Below are 23,679 nucleotides of genomic sequence, written 5' to 3'. Positions count from 1 at the left end.
CTTGTCCTAATAGCGCATTGTGGAAATATCTATGTGGTTTTTTGTAGTATATAGCTTGGTATTTAGGTTTATAATACAGTGCAAATACAATGGCCATTTTTACCAAAGAGAAATCAAACACAATATTATGAAGTAACATACATGTTCAAGAAATGATACGGTGAAAATATTTAAATTCCTAGGTAGGTATTATGAATTAAAACGAACTGAGCATATTTTTGTAAATATTCACAACAAATAAACATCTCTCGCGACTATTATCCATTATAATAAGTAACCATAATAAGTATTAATCAGCAAAATTCGTAGCATCAGGTATAATAAATGGATTTTTTACTAAAGAACACAATTCTAAACACCTTATAAATAAAAATGTATTTACTCAATAACATCAATCACAGTCAACATAAGTACTATCTATATCCGTCTAGGTCCTACCTATATTATCTATAAAAACATAAACTACCTACCAAAATATTTTGTATGTAATTGTAAATTGAATTCGAAAGTTAAGGTTTAACCACAGAATTATAAAATCCTCAAAAAGGGTTAAACCCAGAACGAATGTAACTTGAATGTATTAGTCAATAATTGAGCCTTTATTTCTACTCAAGTCAAATAGGTACCTCTAAACCGCCAAGTGTCCTTCATCACTATTTTCATGTGATGTATGTACTTTAAACAGATGACTGATTTATCAAGATCTTTATTGTGTCTGAATGAAACTTCACATCCTTATTAAACCCGTGCTTAAGCTACAATTGTACAATTAACTGAACATAAAATACACATAAACAAAGTGAGGCTTTGGATTAATGATCTATCCTCAATTTTTCCAACCACCCTAAAATGACTAGCAGGAATATGTATATTTATTAATTAGGAAGCATAGCAAAACTCGTGGAGGGATTAGGTATCTAATCATTTTACTCGCTGATAAAGGTAGACATGATTGGTAACATTCAGAAAATTGTTGTTCTTTTTATCACAAATATTGTCAGTACTTATCAAAATCTCAATAGATCAGCCGGTTGTACTTATTTAATGAAGCGTTGTTGAATGTGGTGGTTTCTCCGACATACCGATCTAAATATGCTGACTTAGGTAAGAATTTTGAACTCGATTTTTGGAATTGAAAAATTAACTAGCTTCAATTTTATTATATATTAGGAGTAAGAAAAACTATTTTTAAATCAGGAAGCCGATTGAGGCTAAGCAGCGCACAACAGTATAAAGCTAATGATTTTGATGAAATAACTGACGTTATCTAATGATGAACGCTCCTGTAACAAACAAAATTAATTGATTTTTCAGATATAATATGACAGAAAGACACGATGGTACAGCCACAGACAAGGAGCGGGCTTCAGATGTGTAAGTCCATGACAATGTCCTGAAGCTTTCAACTATCATGAGTGCTCGATTTTTCAGAAATGTCCCACCAATAGATGATCCGGAGTCCACCGATGCTTCCTCATTTACTGGATTGGTTAGTGCTCAGAAACCTTTCTGCCTTACAAAAATAATTCTATGTTTTCTAGTATAGATTTGCCACTAGACCACAAAAATGCGTGATAATAATTGGAGCTATAATAGCTCTGATTTGTGGCGCTCTCCAACCGCTCAACCACTTGCTGTTCGGGGATCTAACTCAAATCATCATCGAGTACAGTGAGGCTTGTTTGAACCCCAATTCCACTAATTGCAGTGTCGCAGGCGACAATCTTTCAGCAGGAATTAAACACTTTGGGATATGGAGCTCCATAAACGGTGTCGCTATTATGATTACTGGCTATCTGGCTACTGAGGCTTTCAGCTACAATGCCATTAAACAAGTGGGTTTTTGCAGGTTTATAAAGTGTCCTGGGAAGAATTTTGTCATTTATCAGGTCTTCAGAGTGAGGTCGCTCTATCTGCAAAAGCTGCTCAACAAGGACATTTCCTGGTTCGATGTGCACAATTCAGGAGATTTTTCCAGTAGAATGGCTGAGTAAGCAACAAATTCCAAAGCTCCTATTACCTAAAACTCAAACTTTCAGCGACTTGTCCAAATTTGAGGATGGCATTGGGGAAAAAGTACCACTCTTCTTAACCCTTCAAGGGTCGTTTATTTCCGCCATCACTCTAGCTTTGGTGAAAGGATGGGAGCTGGCTCTAATTTGCCTTATTTCTCTGCCAGTTTCTTTTATTGCTGTTGGCCTGATCGCTTATGTAAGTACTCTATTTTCTCTCTGGACAGTTATTTAACTGCTTGAACCATTCTCAGTTGACTACCCAGTTCTCGAAAAAGGAACTAGACGCTTATGCTGAAGCTGGTTCAATTGCAGAGGAAGTTATAACGTCGATTAGAACAGTCATTGGGTTTGGAGGAGAAAAACTGGAAACTCAGAGGCAATGTTATTGAACTGAAAGCCTTGAAACAGTTAAAGTCAAGGGTTAACGTTGCAAGTTTTTTCCAGATATGAGAAGAACCTGATTTTTGCAAAGGATAACAACATCAGGAGGCATTTTTTCGAAGGTATCGGTTATGGTATGCTGTGGTTGTGCATTTTCTCCAGCTATGGCTTGGCCTTTTGGTATGGCATCAAACTTATGCTGGATGGAAACCCCGTGTACACCCCTGGAAACATGTTAACCGTGAGCATTTCACTATTTTTTCGACGTTGAAAATAACTGCTCAAAAAGGTATTCTTTAGCGTTATGGCCGGCAGTATGAGCTTTGGATCGGCCTCACCTTTCATTGAGGCTTTTGCCACCGCCAAAGCGGCAGGAAGAAAGATTTTCCACATGATCAAAACTTCCCCGATAATCAACCAATCGAAGAACAATGGAGCTAAGCTGGCTCAAGTGAGGGGCAATATCAAGCTTCAAAATGTCAAGTTTCAATACCCATCCAGAAAGGATGTGCCAGTAAATATACTAACACTCAGAACCAGTTGGTGGCTAGATTATGAACTTTTCCAGGTTCTCCAAGGAATTGATCTGGAGATCCAGGCTGGAGACACAGTGGCTTTGGTCGGCAGGTCTGGATGTGGGAAGTCCACTCTTTTGCAATTGGTGCAAAGGTTTTACGATCCTCTACAAGGCCAGGTGGGTTATGTAGTAGTAGTAGTATTGTGGGGGGACTCGATGTGAGTGTGGCGAGTAGGCCTTAAACGCCCTTTTTGCCATTTTGCCATTCCCTCTCAATACATCCCCACCTCACCACTCCTGATCTTCACCCCCAGGCGTCCCGTCTCCCTGACAAAGGCAAAGATCCGTCTCTACACCAATTCGATGCGGGAGACGCCCCGAGGAGGCGCCTCCTGGTAGACGACCACCGACGACCAGCCAATCCACATTGTGGACATACGGGACTATCACCAATTACTAGTAGGTGTAGGTATCTGTTCAGACCACAGTGGCCTGTCATGACCCCCACCAGAGTTCTCAGGGCCCAACGACTCCTTAGCATCAACCATTTCGCTGTTACCTTTGCGTCACTTGGAGTTCCAATCAACTCTTTGGCTTGTCTACACCCTTCCGCCTTTAGCCACATCTCACTGGTGCCTCTAAGAGCCCAGTGGGTTATAAGACTTTTTCTCTAAAACGTTTCTAATTTCTGTCCACCTGGAAGGTTTTCATTGATGAGAAAGACGTCAAAGAGCTGGATCTATCCTGGTACCGTCAATATATCGGTGTGGTCAGTCAAGAACCTGTTCTGTTTGGCACCACAATTGCAGAAAATATCAAGTAGCTAAATAACTCTTTACTTGATGAAGAGGGTTCTAGTGTTCTATTTTTTCAGATATGGAAACAGAGACGCAACCGAACTAGACATTGTTCAAGCAGCAAAAATGGCAAATGCTCATCAATTCATCAAAGGATTGCCTGGGGGTTATCACACTTTAGTTGGAGAAAGAGGTGAGATCACCACCCCTTGATTTCGGCAGTAAGTTGAAAATATCGCCCACTTTTCCAGGCGCTCAACTATCTGGAGGGCAGAAGCAGAGAATTGCAATTGCTAGAGCTTTGGTGCGAAATCCCGCCATTTTATTACTGGATGAAGCCACGTCGGCATTGGACACAAATAGTGAAGCCAAAGTGCAAGCTGCATTAGACAGAGTATGTTTTCAGCTTCGAGTTAAAGCTTCCAAAAATTGCCAATTTCTGTGTGCAGGCTAGTGAACATCGAACTACCATCATTGTGGCGCATCGGCTCAGTACGATTCGCGGAGCTAATAAAATCGTTGTTATTAGCGACGGAAAAGTGGTGGAACAAGGCACTCATGAAGATTTAATGGAGTTGAAAAACGAATATTACGCTTTAGGTATTAAGGATGTTTTTTATAGGGTATTATACCTAATTGCTAAGGGCCACTATTGATATTTTCTAAACCGTAAGTTCGTAAGAGTTACAAGTTTCCTGTTATCAAATTTTATTCGGTTTCGAAAAAAACAAACATTACGGAAGGCGTTTTTGCCAATGGTGGCAAACTTAGTGATGAATTTCTCGACCAAAACGTCGACAAGGTGAACATGTTTATTATCATTTAGGATCATTTTCATTCAAATCACAAAAAAACGAGAAAAAAATCAGGTCTGTATTTAAATAATTCGAGTGATTTTCGATATCTCATAAAGTAAGTGCTATTTTGTTGAGTTTAATATCGGTGCGTACAACGGTAAAACTAAAAAAAATTGAAAACATTTTTTTACGACATTCTTAATTTTTTATAAACTATTTCCAAAAAACATGTCATCACTACCAAAAAACTTGTAACTCAGTCTTATGGTTTAGACTGTATACAGGGTGTCCCATAAAGCATAAAACAAAATGGCAAATTCCTGGGGTGAAAATGTAGAATTGTGAAGAGATTTTAACTAGTGTTTGTGAATTTAGTGACGACTCAGGTGCATAGTAGTGAGCAGTTTGAGAACATCGGCGAGGCAAGTGAGAAGAAAATCTTTGACTCCGTTGAGGATGACGATGAGGACTTTGCACCAAAACGGGTAAATCTGGTTAGGATGATTAAAGTAGCTGAGATTAATCATGAAGCACTTAAGGAAACAGATGAAGAATCCGAAGTCGACAACTACGTAAAAACTGCCTCCTTATGGTCGATAGTGAAACTGAATTCCCCCGAATGGCTCTCGCTCTTTCTTGGCTGCTTTGGAGCAGCGGTCATGGGAACAGTACTTCCAATATTCGCTGTTCTCTTGGGAAGTATTCTACAGGTAAATTCACTACCTGGAGTAATGGAAACATTACGCCCTCAATGTCATGTCTTACTTTTCTCTTAGGTGTTGCAAGACAGCGACAAAAACTATGTGAGGCAGGAAACTAACAAATATATCCTATATTTTGTTCTTGCTGGCGTTCTAGCGATGTTTGCTACGTTTTTACAGGTAAAACTTTTGTCAGAAGTCAATGTTTTGGCTAATTTGATTATTCCAGTTATATATGTTTGGAAGAGCTGGCGAAAACCTGACTCTCCGAATGCGAAGTCGTATGTTTGACGCACTGCTTAAGCAGGAAATGGGGTATTTCGATCGAAACGAAAACGGAGTTGGGTCTCTTTGTGCCAAACTATCGAACGAGGCCTCTCAAGTGCAAGGGGCAAGAACATCGATTAAATGTCTGGGATGATGTTTGATCGTTTGCCTTTTTAGGCCACCGGCCAGCGAATTGGGGCGATCGTCAATTCTCTAGCCACTCTGATCCTATCAGTTTTCTTTGCTGTTTACTACGAATGGAGGTTGGGCTTAGTTGCAATGGTTTTCGTACCTTTGATTATTGCAGCCACGTTCATTCAAAAAAAGCAAATGTCGCAGGAGAGCGACGATTACAAGGAGTCTTTGGAAAAGTCCACTAAAGTAATCCAGATGTGGTCTGAAACGATTTCCACTCCAGGTTAATTTTATTGCTTGCAGATTGCTGTTGAGGCCGTCGGCAGTATTCGAACAGTTGTATCCTTAGGCTGCGAAAAAACCTTCTTCAAGTTGTACATCAGTGAGCTAATGCCTCACATTAAGAAATGTCTCAGGAATACCCATGCCAGGGCGTTTATTTTGGGTATTTTAGCAAAAAAAGTTGGAATTGTAAGTTAAATGTGAATTTTCAGGTTTTTCTAGAGCTATTATGATTTTCGCATTTTCCGCCTGTTTAGTCTACGGAGGCTATCTGATTAAACACGAAAATGTTCAATATGGCGTAGTGTTCAAGTGAGTATTAGGGAAAGAAGGATTTTATTACTTTATCGTTCATTTTGAGGTCAAGGTGATGGTTTTTATAGTAGGGGCATTCAACGTTTAAAAAAGTTGACGTTCAGCAAGAGAAGCTAACACTAACGGTGTGAGATAAAAGTAACAACAATTTATAAAAAACGCGTTTTTATGCGTTTTTGGAGGCTTTTGAGGACTTTGGGGCATTGAAGATTCTGGGCGCAGGACTGGACCACTTAATGGTCGGTGCAAATGCTCTTAACTGCGAACTGTTGAGGACTCCGCGATTATGATTGGTTGACAAAAGCCAAATGCTGTTGATTTAGGTGTGAATGCTTGCGCGAACAACGGGCACGCGCCAAATTCAAATTCAATTTTTGCCTACTATAGAAAATCACCTTAGCCTTCTCAAGCTACAATATTAAATTAAACATTTTTTTAATTCGTTTTCTTTAGGGTTGCGCAGGCTTTAATAATGGGTACAGTTTCCATAGCAAACTCACTAGCATTTACACCCAACTTCGAAAAAGGATTGGTAGCAGCACGTACAGTGATGAACATGATTAATAGAATCCCGAAAGTCAGCAACAGCCAAAACGCTCTTATCAAGAACACTGTAAGAACACCTTGCGCGGATTGTCGAATTTAATATCCCGAGCTTTCCAGGCGGATGGCAACGTTAACTATTCTCAGATTCACTTCTCCTACCCGACCAGAGACTCGATTGAGGTGCTGAAAGGTCTCGATTTATCAGTCTTGCAAGGAAAAACCGTTGCTCTAGTCGGTCCTAGTGGGTGTGGAAAGTCCACTATTATTCACCTACTGGAGCGCTTTTATGATCCAGCTTCAGGCACTGTGTCTTTGGATGAGGATGATATTAAGTCCATTACTTTAGCCTCATTGAGGTTAAGCAAAAGAATATAGCCGGAAGTTTGATGATTAATTAATTAAGTCTAATTGTAGGTCGCATTTGGGAATTGTCTCGCAAGAACCGAACTTATTCAGTCGCTCTATAGCAGAGAATATCGCCTATGGAGATAACTCAAGGCACTCTACTGACTCGGAAATTATCGAAGCAGCCAGAAAAGCCAACATTCATAACTTTATTACGCAACTACCTGAAGTGAGTAGCTTTTGGTGAAAGAAACAAGTAAGCCGGTCATGGATTTTCAGGGCTACAATACGAAACTCGGGGAAAAAGGAACCCAGCTATCTGGAGGCCAAAAACAACGAATCGCCATCGCAAGAGCTCTGATTAGACACCCGAAGGTGCTACTGCTGGATGAAGCCACCTCGGCTTTGGACGCAGAAAGTGAAAAGGTATTTCAGTCTCATCGCCCCATACTGTTCAGGGTTTATTGCTAAGTGTTCGATACCCAGGTTGTCCAGGACGCTCTGGACAATGCCAAACAAGGCAGGACGTGTTTAACAATAGCGCATCGCTTAACAACCATCCAGGACGCCGACTTGATATGCGTGGTAAATAACGGGGTTATTGTCGAACAAGGGGCCCACACAGATTTAATTGAGAGAAACGGGTTGTACTATCGGTTATACGCCCGTCAACATTACTTTCTGTAGATTATGTACAACTATTAAATATTGTTAAAATTGTATTATATGTATAGAACTTGTAAATTCTGTTGCTATGCTTTTAGACATTCTTTATTCCTAGTAATGATCGTTAGTTACTTATAGATTAGCTGATCATGTTGTTCATTGCATTAGTTCACAATTATTCTTAAAAATGATTCAAAAAATGTTCATTTTTATAACATTAGTGTAATGTATGGGTAACTGAAGAACTCAGCTATTCTTAAAGGATCCCCCACTACACATGAATAAATTGTGTAAGGCTGATCCGTAGACGCAAGTGTATACACCTTACTTTACTTGTTATCACAGAACATTCGCCTAAGGGTTGTTCTGTGCTCGTTATAAAATCCCGACAAGGAAGAATTGACAAATCACTGGGGCATCAAAAGAAGAACATGCTTTCATATTGGCGTAACCTCAAATTCGTTAGTCGCCAGTGTTTAGTGTTTATTAAATTAAAGCACATTTTTAAATTTAATATACAAAATGAGGAGACTATCAGAAGACAGAACAAAAGTTTTGTTTGAAAAACTAGCAAAATAGTAAGTAGAATTACCGGCATAAACCCTTAGTTCCTTAAAACTGAAATTCAAGATGTTTTTCCTTGTTAGTAAGGCTTAATTCATATTTTGTTTAGCATTGGCCCCAATATCAAGCAACTGATAGAGAGACCAGATGGTATTTATTGTTTTCGTGAGCAGAAAAACAGAGTTTACTATGTATCCGAAAACATTCTTAAGTTTGCAAATACCATGCCGGCTGATAACATCATTTCATTAGGAACGTGTTTTGGGAAATTTACCAAAACGGGAAAATTCAAACTGCATATAACTGCCTTAAATTATATAGCCCCTTATGCACAGGTAATTAAATCACTATCACCTAGTAAGTAATGTGATTGTGAAAATGCGTTCTTTTCAGTGCAAAATATGGTTAAAATCTTCTGCAGAACAGCAATTTTTATATGGAAACAACGTGACCAAAGCCGGTTTAGGACGTATAAGTGAAAACTGTGAAAAATATCAAGGAGCCTTGGTGTATAGCATGTCGGATCTGCCTTTGGGATTCGGGGTTGCAGCACGATCAACAGCGGAATGTAAAATGGTAGATCCATTAACAGTGGTATGTTTTCATCAATCGGATATTGGGGAATATATTCGATCTGAGGACGATTTATTGTAAGAACGTGTGAGAATGGACAACTTTAAACTAAAAAAAAAAAAACTATTTTTATTTGTTCCCGCCACTAGTCTCCAGGCTTGCAGGGGATAATCCACCGTTTCCCTTCCCAATGTTCCGAAAAATGTATTTCATCTATTTATGCTTTCATTTGTCCATTTTTACAAAAAAAATTTTTTACACAAAACTCTTCCACCTTTCTTCATTTAAACTGCGACATTGTTTTCAACGTTACGCAGTTGTTAATCAATCTAGGAGAGCTCTCAACGGATCCCAAGCCAATCAAAGGGTTTTTTTACGATTAACTCTGGAACATATGTTTTTGGTTTTGCTCTATTTACTGATATGGTCATTAATATACCTCCTTATGGTGTTATTAGATTATTTGCTTAAAGTAGATTTTTTCTTTAAAAAACCGCGAAAATCTCCAGTGGGGGAACCTCTAGTATTTTACAGCAATGAGGACCAACAACTCTCGTAACAGTCTAGTTTCTTGTTTGACTCAAACATTTAATTAGTTCGAAAAACTAATTTCTTGTTAATGTGAGTCAAAATATAAGTAAATTTTCTTTTACAAGTATTCATTAACAGCAAGTAAAATTAACGTTAATGATGGTTTTAGATTTAATTGATCTGGAAATTCAAAAATGTGCCTATATATACATTCGCAAATAGATACATCACTTTCTTTTGTTTTACAGCTTTACTTTACTGTTTCTACATGCCATAATTATTTATTATTTTTACTTTATTTTTGAATGGGTTTAGAAAAGCGGCCACACTGAAACGTTAGTGAAACAAATATTTAATCAAAAGATTAATACTGCAGCTTACAAAAAAATCTGAAAACGATCTTGCTAAGTGCTGGGCCAATTTTTTTCCCTGTGGCATATTTTATAGTAGCTAAAAGTTTTTCGTTTACACTTTCGGAATCATTACTCTCATATGCCTCTTTCAGCAAATATGGGGAGGGATATTGTTGGATTATGGCTAAAGCCCTTTCCACTGACATGCCTCTAATTTGAATCAACATTTTCACGAAAAGATCGCTGACCGTCATTTTCTAAAATTTACCATCATTCATTATTGAAAAAATAATTTACGTTACGGTACTCAGAAGAATTTGCACTCATACCTTGCTTTTCATGGATGCTAAATTAAATTCCTGGAAAATCATCAGGCTAACAAGATCGCTGTTGATATCCACTGGCAGCATATTTTTCTTATCACAGCTTGCTAATGTTTTCGACTAAAAATATCTATTTTTTGATCAAAATAAATTTTCGAATATGAAGTTAATCTACCTTGAACATAATCTCCAAAATATCGGTAAAATTTACCAAATATTCAGCTGTGTCTTTATAATCGTTGGTAAATTTAATGGAAAAGTTCTCTTGAATGGCAGTGTTTGTTGCAGCTTGTCGTAAACTCTCAATTGGCAAACATAGGTTTTTGTTGTTGCCATAATTTTCAATTAAGTAGATCAAATTTTCAATGCCAGATTTTTTTAGCCTAAACTTTTGCTCGTAGTACCTTTAAAAGATGAAAATGTATGAAAACTAGTATCGAAATACACTGAAAAAAGTTGACCATCAGCGGTATAATAGTTATCGACCCTTTTCAATACAATACGTTTTTTAATGGTAGATTAATATTATTTAAGGAGTATGCTAATTATAGTTCGGGTAATAACATTAAAGGAACATTAATACATTTGCACTCACAGTTATACTATTTTACTGATATTGAAATTGTGTCGCCAACTCTTTGCATAAATCATCACAAATAAATAGGTAACTTTTGAGCAAATACAAGCAAAAGCTTTACGTTTTTGTGAATTTTTCATGCAAGAAAATGGCGGAAGTCATAAATAACTCGAGTTTTTCGTTAATGGAAATTGGAGATTTCAAGCAAAATTAATCGTTAACTTTAAAAAAATCTATTAACTTGTACACTTCATAGTTTGCGACTTAGTCCAGGTGGCCCACCTTATAAGGAGAATTAACATTTTACCTCCTATCCTTTATGCTTTGGGCAAAATCATCCATTCGCTTTCGTTCAATGATATACGGTAAAACTAGTTCATTCTGATTTGATCGGTCCCTGCAAGTCCAGGTAAAGTCACCAACTTTTAAATCCTTTACTTCGTATTTTACACCGGATTTGTCCAATTCTCTTAGAAGGTTGTCGTCTTTCACATTTAAGGACCTGAATAGTTTAATACAGCATTAAACGGTTTCTGGATAAAATTTGAAATAAAGAATGTTTTTGGATATTACAAAATCTTTATAAAAAATACCATTAACTTGGAGATATATAAACTTCTTGTGGATAAAATATTGAAAAACAGAGCCAGTTTTCCGATATTTGGAGGCAATTGGTGACAATTCAATCTCAAATTCCAACTTTTATATTACGTTTACTTTTACGACATTTTCATTCCTAGTATTAAAGTTTGATATTTTTTCTTTTTAAGTTGCTTTTGTAAAATATATTCATGTCGACTTTTAAAACCATAATTTGTTTGCTTGAAGTTGGACTGTTTAGGTGAATATTCACAAAAATAAGCAGGATCACGGATTTGTTCAATTTTCATTAAAATACAAGGTATTTCATAATGTACAAGAATTAAAACATTCGAATTAATTCGCATGTTTGTCACCAGTGAAATCTGTGCTCTGTAGCGAGCTATTTTTCATTTGAAGATGTACAAGTGCAACTTGTACATTTTTCTGTTTACTAGACCTTTGGGTTAGAAGCAGCAAACGGATTTTAAACACCGACTACTAAGATTACAAAGGATAACAAAGTTACTTTACCCTGAAGTTTCATTTTTATCCACATACAAAACGATGTCGAATGAATGCGGTTTCAAAATGAAATGTATTTGTGGAGCTGTTCCTGGATTAATGTGATGGTTATTTAACTGTGTGCTTGAGCTCTGAGATGACAAAGCTTTTTTTACTGAGCTTGCAGATGACATCTTTACTGAACCAGTCTTCTGTTTCTTATTTGGTCGTGTGACTGAACATGAGCTTATTGTGTCAGTCGATGCAAACTTGCTAAGAAGTCTTTTCTTCTGATTGTTAGAGCCGTTTTCGGAATCGGAAACTACATTTTCTGAAAGCAATCTGCTGGTTCCATAAGATACTTGAATATGGCCAGCTTTGGGTTCTCCGTCAGAACTATCATCCTCCAAATCGATAATGAAATTTTCTGGTTCATTCGTTGCTACTCCAGCATATGCAACTTCATACCTAACTTTATTATTAGTTTTTGAAGTGATTAGCTGGCTGCTATCCAATTCAAGGCGTTTAGTCTGTTCGTATAATTTCTCAGCTATAATCCGTCCTTCATCTGTTAAAGAAAATTTAGCTGGATTGCTAACTTTTGAAACTAAACGTTTTGATATCAACGTAGCCATTGATGACCAAGCCGTATATCTAGAGCCAGGTTCGGGTTTAGTGAAAGATGAGTCCAGAAAATCTTTGCCATGCTTAATTATATCAGCTTTTAAAAGATATCCAGGGTAATCCTCCAATTTACTTTGTCCATACAAGGCTATTAAAATTGCATATGCCCCAGAGCGATATTTAGGCACGTATGACTTCGAGCTTTTATCTACATGAATTCAAAGTAGGTAAGTATTTGCCTATGGTTATTATAAATATAAATCCCAGTGTCTACCTGTAATGTTCAAAACTGTCTCTTGGTGCGTTGTTTCTTCATCTATTGTAATTGGGGATATAATTTGTTCTTCTTTACTACTTCCATTGGCTTTGTACTTATTCAACTTTTCACCAAGCAGAGCGCACAGTCTCAGATTAAAGCCTTTCAAAATTCTACATTCTCTGCCCGATTCTAAGGGCAAGGGGTACAATCTCAGTGATTTTAAAGCTCGGGGAAAATTGATTTTTGAATCTAAAATAAGAAAATCACTTCGGGAAGTTCACAAACTGCTTGGTACCTTCGCCAATCGGTGCCTGGTCTATCCATTGAATTAACCATTTTTCAAACAGTGGATTGGGATTTCTAGGCCTTATTGAAACACGTTTCATTTCACAGGCGCTCATTTTTATATTTAGTGGTACATAGTTTCAAAGTTTAGTTAGGAATTAAATTGTGGTTATGTTTGTGTTTCTCAAGGGCGCTATTTTCTTCTCTTCAGTTACATACAGTTCAGTTAAATAGCTACAAGCTGTGGTTACATTATCTTATGTATTATTCATATGTTCAATATCATCACTCTTCAGTACAAAAATATTGCAATTTTTTATATGGAGAACGATTCCTTCAATGCGTAGGTACCATAGAACAAGGCTTATACCCGGGTACCCGCATGGATAAAAACGAGGGTACTTGCCATATTATATAAGTTGTATATCCAAAATTGATTGCAAAATTATTACTAATCACTATAACAGAACTGAACAACTGAGTCACTTTTGCTGTGTATTTCTAGTGGCACTCTTTTCTAGACACACCTTGGACAAACAATTAAGACGTTTAGACGTTTTAAGATTTGAGGAGCACAATTTCAAAACTACCTTTAATAAATGTAACATTGACATCAAAAATAAATGTAACGTTGATATGAAAAACAACTGCAGATAGAGATCGGCATGGTTGTCACCAATTAACTGGTTGGTTCCGCGGTTGCCACTGCAGTGTTTCATAAAAAATTGATTGAAATAATTTCCCAAATAGAGAATTTGCGTAAATTTGAGCACATTTTGAAGTGTTTTCTCTGCAATATTTAGCTATATTGCTAGTCTGCCAGACGCCCATTGAACTACTTTAAAATGCTGCTTAAGAGCAAACCGAAAATTGTATCTTCAACAGCTAAACTTCTTGAGGAATAATTTCATTTTTTATTTTTTTTGTGCTCCCTAACTTAACCCTTAAAATAAATTAGGCCAATTTTAAATCACCTTGTAAATTGGATACATCTCTTGCCCAAATTACCACCCTCTCTTTCTTTTGCCAACGACATCATTTTCCTTGAGATTAACGTCAATGTTTCACCCAGTAACTTAACCTAAGTTATTATAATTTAAAAGAAATACATAATATTTTTAAACGTTTTATATTATTTTGAATAAGTCCAAACACCAGCGAGAACATGAATACTGAAATTCGACTGTCGACGACTGGAAAGGTAGAAATTGGTAGAAAAACTAAAACGTTTCATTATTGCAATTGTATCATAGGGAAAGTGCCTGCATGCGGTAACTCACATTGCCAAAGATGCGGTAATATTTGAGGAGATCCCACTGGTGTCTTGCCAATTCTCTTGGAACGAAACTTGCATGTATAAAGCCTGCAATCATTGTTTGAGGTATGGAGGAAATTGGGTGATTTTGACTTTCAAACTATCGCTTTTACACGAATGTTTCTACATCCAAAATTTAGGTTTGTTCGGCTTGTGGCCGCATTTAAAGACTAGTATAATTATGAGATATATGGTAGGTACATACGGGATGATTCAAAAGTTAACGTAACTTTCAGGGATAGGTACCCCTGACCTGAATAGAAAAGCAGTTTCTCTCAACATAAGCCCGGAAAGGAACTGTTTGCAAGACATGGTTATTTAAATGGGAGATAGGATGAAAAACCGAATAATGTGATAATGTAGTATTTTTTGTCTGGGAACATTAATATTCATCTATAGATGCTATATGAGATGATAGATGATAAGAGATTTAATTCAAAAGACACCATAAATGAAAATGTTTTTCAATTTCGATTCATTACCATAAACATTGCTTAAATCCCGTCTAGCCATTATATGGACAGCATCGTGAACCAAATTTCTCTGTTTATGGAAAGTTGGTGAAAATTCAAGTAACAATACCTAGTTATTTTGTTGGAAAAATTGAATCATTTTGCTCATATAAATATTATAAAAATATGATTTCTACTAAAGTAAAGTGAACTTAGTTGTAGTGGAGCAAAGCATGCTTTTATATGCATATAAATATTAAAAGCTTGTTTTTCATTACAGGCCGTTTTAGCATAGACTCATCCAATATTGTAAATTTTGGTTGTTTGAAGTTTTAAATTAGATGGACAACTGTGGTTCTATTAAGCGCAAATCTTTGAATGATCTCGAAAAAGCTTCACGAAGTCTAAAATCTGTTCAAACTGCAAAATCGCTTTAAAAACTTTGAAAATCAAATTACAATTGAATCCAAACGTTAAGAAATTTCCGGAATATTGTTTAGACTCGATTTAAAATTCAATTTTATTTGTTAACGCAATTTGTCAAACTTTAATCAAGTTGCAACGGCTTTATTAATTTTTGCAAATTTATATTTTTTCAAATTTATATTTTTTCAAACGGTTTATGAGATAAAAGCGCTTTAATTCTGGATCAACTCAAAAGTTTAGAAAAATATTTTTTAGCCAAAAAACCAGTTAAGCCAGGTTGGCTATTTTGGCTAAAAAATTAGAAGCCGCAAAACGGTGGAATTTGGTTAGCCAAACTTCGAATCGACCCAAGAATGCTTCAAAAGTTGGTTGATATTTTATCTCGAAACCAATTTTCGGCGAATTTCTACAGATAGAAAGTTGGAAGGAAAAAACTTTAATGTTTCAACTGCATATTGCAGACCCAAGCTTTAACAATTCCTACTTTTTTAAATTTGAGAGTGAAAAAAATTAATATCGATCAATTTTATTATTCTCCATTTAGCGGAGGAATTAACTTAGGAGATAATTTCTTGACCGATACAAGATTTCTATAATTGTCGGGGTCGGGATTACCGTTAATAAGATTTTCTTAAACTTATGTTTATTGCAGATATAATCTCTTTCCCCGGATAAATTTACTTTTGATTCACTCTGAATATTTAGATTAGTTTTACTACTTCTTTCATGTAGTTTGATGATGTGTTGGCTCAACTTGTCTGGGTTCTAAAATCATCTCTAAATATTAAGTGTTCGATTATAAATACTGTTTACAAGTATTTTGATGTAACTTTACAGCTTAAACGTTGACTGGAATGCCATACTTACTTCTCAGTCAGGATTTTTCAATTTTGTACTTTACTTAGCGCAAATTTTCGCACTTGCGTCTCAAAAGTAGCGCACACTATTCTAATGTCTATTTAAACTCGACCGAGACAATATTCAAATGGAATAATGTGCCTGTGAGCGATAAAGTATGAATTATTATTTGAATGACGTTTGGAAACTTTAAAAGCAAATTTCAAATAGAGAAAGCAATTGACGGATTTTGGTTAAAAATGTTCATTAACGGTAATGTTCTAAATTTTTGCGCATATCCTCAAATACCATCAGCCGTAGCTCCATTAATAAGAATTAAAAAACCCAAAACTGCATTTTTTTGGCACCGAAGTCCCTTCCAGAAGACCAAACGTCATTTTCGGACACCCTTATGTAATTGAAAAGCTCACAAACTCAGTTTTTTAATATTATCCTGATTTCCAAACTTAATCCAACAATGTATTAAACAATTTAGAAAGTGAGTACACAATTACTTTAAAAGTTGATACCGTTCATATTTATTTGACTACATGTAAGAAAATTATCCGCTGTCTATAATAAGCATATTTCCAGACCATTAGAAACTGCTGAAGAAAACGTGAGGCGACTCACTGGAAATTCAAGCTGGGTATTGCCGTACCCACAATGCTGCACAACTAAGAAAGAAGACATTATCAGATGCCCGGATTGTAGCACTGAGTATTGCTCAGAAAACTGCAAAACGCTCGCGTTTGATGAGTATCATAAAACCATTTGCTCTCGAACTTTGGACGACAGAAGTGCGCATCCAATAATTCAACTGCAAGAGGCATGGAAGTAAGATTTATGTGTTTATTCTAAATTTTTAAACACTGACAAAAACATCATCTATCGTTTTTACAAAGTACCTACTGACTTTTAACAGTAATTGTTTTGGTTCTCAACTAGATAGATATGTTCTTGTTGTCTGAAATAAGCATATTTTTATTATTGCAGACAAATCCACTATCCTCCAGAAACATCCTCAATTTTTCTTATGGTGAGATTGCTGGCAAAAATTATCCAAGCTCCTAATACAGAAGAAGCAATTGAAACGACTTTGAGTTTCTGCCACCGGAGTGTTAATGAAGATGCAGAATTAGCTCACAAATTCCTAGGAAAAAAGTTTTCGCATCAAGTTAATTTACTTAGAGAGCTGATTGCAAATGCTTTACCTAATCCTAAAGTTCAACAGTTTTTAACACAAGAAGGTTTTCAATCTCTTGTTGCTCTAATCGGTATGTAGCTTGTTTCAATATAACAGCTTAAGAAATATAGAATTTTCAAATGTAGGCACGAACGGCCAAGGAGTGGGCTCCAGTCCCTTTAGTTCTTGGAGACGAAATGTCGAAAAACTGAATTTGTCTGCAGAACAAAAAGAGCAAATAGATTCTCTAGTTGACAGAATATACGATGAGATGTATAGTCATACAGGAGACTTTTTGAACAGTGAAGGAGTCGGCCTGTATGCCAGACAAAGCTGTGCTAATCATAGTTGTGACCCAAATGCTGAAATTAGCTTTGTACACAATAATTACAGGTACATTTTCAGCCTTTAAAATATTTAAAACCATAATTAATTCGGTTGGTTTATACAGGTTGTCACTGATTGCATTGAAAGACATTCAACCAGGTGAAGAAATATGCATTAGTTACTTGGGAGATTGCGATAACGAAAGGTCGAGACATTCCAGACGAAAAACTCTGATGGAAAATTACTTATTCGCTTGTGAATGTTCAAAATGTTTAGCGGAAATTGACGATCCGGATGTAACTAGTGAAGAAGAAATGTCTGCAGAAGAGGACGATTAGTTACATTTTTATATCAGAAATATGGTTTGTAATTTAATAAAAGATTTAACACCATAATGACCTAAGTTTTGAAAATACTATAATTATATTGGTCCCGCTAGTCTGGGATACTAAGGTTGAATAAAACCAATCCAGATTGACTACGCGCTATTTTATTATGCAAATAAGTTCTATTCCGCGAAGATATTGTTTATCATTACCATCGATCCAGTTGTTTTGTGTCTACACGAACAAACTGATTAATTTTCGGTTTCGGTGGGAAAACACCGAAACGTTTTTATTTAATGACTAAATTATGATAATCTAAATAAATGACTAAACCCCAGGAACATTGTTTATGTCGAAAGGAAAACTTACATGATTAATTACTTATTTCAAATGTTAAATGTCTAAATTCTAATCAATCAAATTGTTTCGCTACTGGGTTACAGGAATCAAATTAATTAGTTGATTGCTACTCTCAGCTAACTCGGCAATAGAAACTCTGCCCCGTTGTCTAATAAATTTGGCAACAGCGTCCATTTCGCTTTTAGAGACGTAAATAAATTTTCCGCGATCGTCTATAACTCCGGTCAGAATATCATCATTCTGTAGATCCTTGATACGGTCAAGACAGGCTTGGGTTTTCAGTTTGAAACGTGCTGCCAGATCTTCAATTATAATTACTTTGTTATCTTTTATGTGGTTAACAAATTCCTGGAGCAAGTTTTGGGAATCCTCTTGATCACCTAGAGATTTTCGAAATAATTCACACCTAGGACTAAAAGTGCGCCAATAGCTTACCTTCTTCGTATCCCTCTTCTTCTACTTGGAAAGCTTCCTTCATTTTTAGATATTCTTCCTGTTCCTTCCTTTCCTTTTCTTCTTTGGCTCTCTTTTCTTCCTCCTCCTTTGCTTTCTCTTCAGCCTCTTCTTTTTCCTTTTGCTTTGCTCTTTCTAGTTCTTCTAGCTCGAGTTTCTTTTGCCTAAATAATAAAAGAACTTGAAGTGGAGTAGGTTTATTTTTTGGTTTATTATTCCGCTGTGAGTGAGAACAATGAAAAATATACAGTAAAGAACTAAGAAAATAAATACTAGAGAATGGAGTGTGATCTATGGAATCCAAATGTGGAGCGTAATGAGGAGACAATAAAGATAAATTGACGTCTTAGCGGAAACAAGCTGTAGTTTTCATAAATGTTTTTACATTTAGGAATGTTTTCCGGGCTTTGAAGCCGTGGTCTATCGGAATTTCTTCCTGACGTTTCGTCCACAACTGCGGTGGACATTTTCAAAGGCGATGAGGCAGTAGGCGAAGTCGTATTTATGCAGCCCAGCCGTGTGTGCTCATGCGTGGGGGATAGGTGGGGTTCCAACGCTTCGGCGCACATGCTGTTTGGCGCAAAACGCGCTTCCAATCTGGATTGAGTGCCGTAATTTCTTCTTTTCTGTTAAAATTGTTTTGGTGTTTAAATATTTCTATGGCCTCTCTGGTGAGTCTCGGATAGTATCCCCCCGGGTACCCATCCCCGACGCATGAGCACACACGGCTGGGCTGCATAAATACGACGGGGAATCCAGCAGTTGAATCAGTCTTAGTCGGAAAGCACGGGAGATCACTTCGCCCACTGCCTCATCGCCTTTGAAAATGTCCACCGCAGGTGTGGACGAAACGTCAGGAAGAAATTCCGATAGACCACGGCTTCAAAGCCCGGAAAACATTCCTAAATGTAATTTAACCGGCCGTGAAAGCCTTCATAGTCTGATAAATGTTTTTGATCGATTTTATGACTCCACGACATCGATCACTCAAAAAGATTACTGGAACACACATTTCTGGGTAGATTTCGAAGGAAGGATATTAGGAACATATAAAGGACACAAATACACATCCTATAGGTCGCAGATGATGTGGTAAGTTGAGACAAAATGCAAAGAAGGAACACATATGACTAGAATGAAGGTAAAAGAAGAAATTGTTTTTTCGGTCAATCTAAAATAGTTGTAACGTTAAACCGTTAAATAACAATACCTTTCTAATCTGGATTTCTCTTCAACTTCACGCGCCGCTTTTTTTTCAGCCTTTGCTTCCAGCTTAGCTCTCTTCTTTGCGCCAATTTTCCCATCAGGTAGCTCTATTTCCTGAACTTCTGCTTCGTCTTCACTTGGAGGTTCGTTTAGATCTTGAACTAGAATTGAATATAATAAGATACACGTAATGATTCTATCAATAGCAACACGATTAAGGTGGAATTAAAAAAATATGGATCGTACTTTAGGAAAACGACAAACTCCCCTCGCATTACCGTTTAATTTCGGTTGCTGCTAACGCCTTCTATGTCTTTTTTAATAAAATCAACTTCATCATTCTTGAAAGTTTTTTGGTGAAAAGCTTTCTTTGATTTTTCGTTCACATATGGTTGAATACGACAGAACAAGAACATAAAAGACAATATAGACATATAATAACTAAATTTAAATCTGCGGTAATAGAAGCAAAAAACCAAAGCTGGGAAAATAAATGTCAGGAACTACATACATTTATTGGTGAAAGGAAATCAAAAGATCCTGAACGTTTATAAAAAATATGAGATGCAACAAAATTTAACAATAATAATAAACTCCATAGATCCTGAAAAATTTGACAAACACAAGAATTACTAGTGGAAAAAAGCCTGAATACAATACAATCCATCAACACGAAGCACCTACTGGTAGAAGGGGAGCCAGTAATTACTACTTTTAAAAGATCTTAAAAAGCCATATTATTTAAAAAAAATAGATCCGCTTCGGTCCAGAGGGAATATACGCAGAACTTATCTAAAATGGAAACTGAAAACTGGGTAACCAGCACAAGTGTCATAATATAACGGAAATATAATATAATAAAAACGGAAAAAATATCTTACGTTGTCAAAGTGATTAGAGGTCTAAAACAGGGCTGCTGCCTGGCCATACTATTATGTATTATATATTATCTATTATAATATATGTAGATGAAACTCTCAAACAATGGAAAATAAAGTGTAAGGGAACGGAACTGAATATCGGAGATACCACGTTATACACACCACACTATGCAGATGACCAGGTAAAAATTGCTCAAGACAAGGAAGACCTGAGTATATGTATGTCCAGAAAGCTGATAGAAAGAATGCAAAAACTGGGAACTAGAGGTAAATTGAAACAAAACCCAATATCTGTACATAGGGGAAGAATCGGCAGATGACCTGGACCTAGAACATAAAAAAATAAGATGATAGGATGATAAATGCATATATCTGGCAAAAAAAATGACCCAGACAGGACGATCTGAGGACAGAATAACCAGACAAGTGGCAGGGGCACTAAAATCAATATTAAATATTAAGGCAGAAAAACATAAGCTCAGAGACAAAGAACAATATCTTATTGAAATCAATCAACAAATTGAATATTGAATATGAAAGTTGCTATCTATGGCTCAAAAGTATGACAATTAACAGAAAATAGTAGTTTTCGATACAAGGGCGAAAGAGATTTTCGCCCTCGAACCGAACAATATTTTTTATTCGAACAAAGGACATAACACGAATAATAAGTTATAATAAATAAACATAGCCAGAAATAAAAGCCGTCAACTTCATATTTAAAATTTGATGTCAATGCCATTTTTGAAATTGTCATGTTTGACGTTTGTAATTTTTCAAGAGTACTTTTGTAAGCAAATACAAGTGAAACAATCCAAGTGCTGCTTTCACGGTATGGTGTTTGTATAAGATGCATATTTTGCAAAAAATTTGGGCTTTTTAAAAAACATCGAGTTTTGTTTGTGGCAACATCGGCGAGTGCAAAAAATAGACCATTTGAATGACTTTGAGACTGAACTTGTAACAAAGTTATAACTTCGAAATTATAAGTAAACTTTAAATTATGATCAATAGTTCTCTATAAACCTACGTAATTCATTAAAAAAGCCTGTCGTTTACTTTCTAATGAAAATACTTCAAAATATTTTATGACAGTGGCACGTCGAATTTGTCAGATTTACTTTTGCGCGCATGTGTGTAAAAGTAAAACAAATGCCTTCATGGTGGCCGAGCGGTCGCACCGACAGGCTAGCAGCTAGCAACCTGAAGGTGCGAGCATAGAGTAAGTAAAATAATAAACTATGGTGCGAGGTTCGAATCCCAGCCGTGCACATGCAAAAGTTAAAAAGTAGCGAGCCGGTAAAATTGCCCTAATAAGGAGCAGGACAAAAAAAAAAAAAAGTAAAACAAATGAACAGTAAAGAAAAGTGCTTCTTTTTGATCATCGCTTCCCATCGAAAAAACTTTGAGATTCTTTCGAATAAAAACTTACGGACAATTTAGTAGCAGTTAAAAGGAATTTTTGGAGAAGAGCAGCGATAAAATCTAGATTGGAACATCTGAAAAATTAAGGCTTAAGAAAACAAATAAAAGTAAAAGAAACAATCGTAGAAGACATTTACAGAAAAACATGACATGACATATAACACTTACTACTAAGGAACACTGCCAAGGAAAATATTGGAGTGGATACCCCCAGAAAGAAGAAAAAGATGACCGCCAACAACCTGGATACAAGGGATTATAAAAGCGATGTCAGTCAGAAATCTCTGAGGATGACTGACAAAACAGGCAAGCCTGGCAAACGGGAATCCAAAAGCGTTTAACGTTATGAACACACATCATATGTATATAAATGTTCTTCTCGGTGATAATGTCGCTTGAGGTTCTCGGAATTTGTAGTTTTCTCTATTCTTACCATAAAGATCACTTCAAATTAAGCACTCAGTGAAAATTTTGCCTGGAGGGTTCATAAATTAAGCCAAACCTTCTTTCTTTCACGATTTTCTAAGATTGTGCACCTCAAAGTATTAAAACACGCGTCGCTATAGCATCCAGATACTACAATATGTATAATCTTATCCAATTTATCGGTATAAAATATAAATGTTTACGAATGTAGTTACACATTGAAAGTTTATTGACTTTGTCAAAGAGTATGAATATTTGTTTTACAATCAAAACGCAAATTAATAACTGGAATATTACCTTGTGGCCTGAAACGTCTATGTGGAGCTCGTCTTCTTGGCACAGCAGCAATAACCTGGGCAGGCCTGTTAACTGGTTCATCATTGGCATCTTAAACAGAAAAGATATTTCAGCATATGTAACTTTAGATCTTAGATCGTTCCAGGTAACTTACCTCCAGAACCAAAAAATATTATTAGTAAAAGTACCAAAACCGAGAAAGCAGTAAGTGAATATGCCAAATTTGTTTCGATGAAAAAACATATTGTTTCTAAAAGATCAGGCATTATTACAGAATTTGGTGTATATACTAGATATATATTATCAAATTGTAAATTCTTTAACAATCTGTTTGCAAATGAAACAGATATTTAGATTCAGACATAGAACAAGCCTTAGTATTATTATTTAGACTGGCGGTCAGCTGTCAGTCTTGGAATGTGTAACCAGCTGTTGACCACATAACATCTCCCAGCGGGTTGTTCTGTTTAATTTGTGGAAAAATCAGAAATTATTTTTTGTGTCTATTATTATTAAAAATCACCACGAAAAATACATTATAGAAAATGTAACAGAATTAATTAGCTTCCATTTCATTAAACTAAGTAGGTATTTACTTAAATTGCTTCAAATAAAACATAAATTAATACTTTTGCTTAAATAACTTATTTCATTCTTTGAAATCCTATCAGCTTGTTGCCCGCTCTCAGTAAAGTAGCCGAAAGGGCTATACTGAGGAGACTCAAGGAGGTAACGAGCGAGCTTGATTTGCTTCCGCCTGAACAGTTTGGATTCCGAGGAAAGCATTCCACGGAACTTCAGCTGCTCAGGATAGTAGAAAGATGCA

The 23,679-nt window shown here is 36.2% G+C and overlaps 5 protein-coding genes across 7 annotated transcripts; 3 read left to right on the top strand and 2 right to left on the bottom strand.

Annotated features, from left to right (window-relative positions):
* The first annotated feature begins 188 nt into the window (after positions 1–188).
* On the top strand, positions 189–7,842 carry LOC109546328 (ATP-dependent translocase ABCB1-like). Of its 2 annotated transcripts, XM_048661768.1 has the most exons (26): positions 190–1,104; positions 1,315–1,374; positions 1,432–1,489; positions 1,542–1,835; positions 1,890–1,990; positions 2,040–2,211; positions 2,267–2,391; positions 2,460–2,637; positions 2,686–2,910; positions 2,965–3,090; positions 3,617–3,732; positions 3,788–3,903; positions 3,962–4,104; positions 4,160–4,310; positions 4,883–4,992; positions 5,047–5,217; positions 5,284–5,388; positions 5,438–5,599; positions 5,653–5,856; positions 5,914–6,055; positions 6,105–6,204; positions 6,661–6,820; positions 6,871–7,109; positions 7,168–7,327; positions 7,378–7,524; positions 7,585–7,842. In XM_048661768.1, the coding sequence occupies exons 2-26, from the start codon at positions 1,322–1,324 to the stop codon at positions 7,783–7,785; spliced, it is 3,759 nt and encodes a 1,252-aa protein (XP_048517725.1). In that variant the 5' UTR covers positions 190–1,104; positions 1,315–1,321; the 3' UTR covers positions 7,786–7,842. The 2 variants fall into 2 exon arrangements, with proteins under 2 accessions (XP_048517724.1, XP_048517725.1); XM_048661767.1 differs by having other exon boundaries at positions 189–1,104; positions 4,883–5,217.
* A 317-nt stretch (positions 7,843–8,159) lies between these two features.
* LOC109546331 (60S ribosome subunit biogenesis protein NIP7 homolog) lies at positions 8,160–9,363 on the top strand. Its single transcript, XM_019917247.2, has 3 exons — positions 8,160–8,342; positions 8,438–8,663; positions 8,722–9,363. Exons 1-3 carry the CDS (start codon positions 8,287–8,289, stop codon positions 8,980–8,982), a joined length of 543 nt encoding a protein of 180 aa, XP_019772806.1. The 5' UTR covers positions 8,160–8,286; the 3' UTR covers positions 8,983–9,363.
* Positions 9,364–9,585: 222 nt separating this feature from the next.
* LOC109546330 (crossover junction endonuclease MUS81) lies at positions 9,586–13,848 on the bottom strand. 2 transcript variants are annotated; one of them, XM_019917246.2, is made up of 7 exons: positions 12,947–13,846; positions 12,667–12,900; positions 11,799–12,600; positions 10,993–11,187; positions 10,284–10,512; positions 10,115–10,228; positions 9,586–10,042 (listed from the first exon to the last, which is right to left on the bottom strand). In XM_019917246.2, the coding sequence occupies exons 1-7, from the start codon at positions 13,050–13,052 to the stop codon at positions 9,797–9,799; spliced, it is 1,926 nt and encodes a 641-aa protein (XP_019772805.2). In that variant the 5' UTR covers positions 13,053–13,846; the 3' UTR covers positions 9,586–9,796. The 2 variants fall into 2 exon arrangements, with proteins under 2 accessions (XP_019772805.2, XP_048517726.1); XM_048661769.1 differs by lacking the exon at positions 9,586–10,042 and having other exon boundaries at positions 10,202–10,238; positions 12,947–13,848.
* Positions 13,849–13,930: 82 nt separating this feature from the next.
* On the top strand, positions 13,931–17,957 carry LOC109546332 (histone-lysine N-trimethyltransferase SMYD5). Its single transcript, XM_048661770.1, has 6 exons — positions 13,931–14,137; positions 14,190–14,317; positions 16,561–16,803; positions 16,963–17,243; positions 17,299–17,545; positions 17,604–17,957. Exons 1-6 carry the CDS (start codon positions 14,102–14,104, stop codon positions 17,815–17,817), a joined length of 1,149 nt encoding a protein of 382 aa, XP_048517727.1. The 5' UTR covers positions 13,931–14,101; the 3' UTR covers positions 17,818–17,957.
* LOC109546333 (DDRGK domain-containing protein 1) lies at positions 17,954–23,300 on the bottom strand. Its single transcript, XM_048661771.1, has 5 exons — positions 23,008–23,300; positions 22,854–22,943; positions 19,829–19,985; positions 18,601–18,782; positions 17,954–18,545 (listed from the first exon to the last, which is right to left on the bottom strand). The coding sequence occupies exons 1-5, from the start codon at positions 23,117–23,119 to the stop codon at positions 18,235–18,237; spliced, it is 852 nt and encodes a 283-aa protein (XP_048517728.1). The 5' UTR covers positions 23,120–23,300; the 3' UTR covers positions 17,954–18,234.
* Positions 23,301–23,679: the final 379 nt, after the last annotated feature.

The sequence above is a fragment of the Dendroctonus ponderosae genome, unplaced genomic scaffold, assembly GCF_020466585.1.
Source record: "Dendroctonus ponderosae isolate FM_Combo_2020 unplaced genomic scaffold, Dpon_F_20191213v2 Dpon_F_20191213_1, whole genome shotgun sequence".
NCBI classification, from domain to species: domain Eukaryota; kingdom Metazoa; phylum Arthropoda; class Insecta; order Coleoptera; family Curculionidae; genus Dendroctonus; species Dendroctonus ponderosae.
The sequence above is the reverse complement of the archived record's forward strand: the minus strand, read 5'-3'. Positions and strand labels throughout refer to the sequence as shown.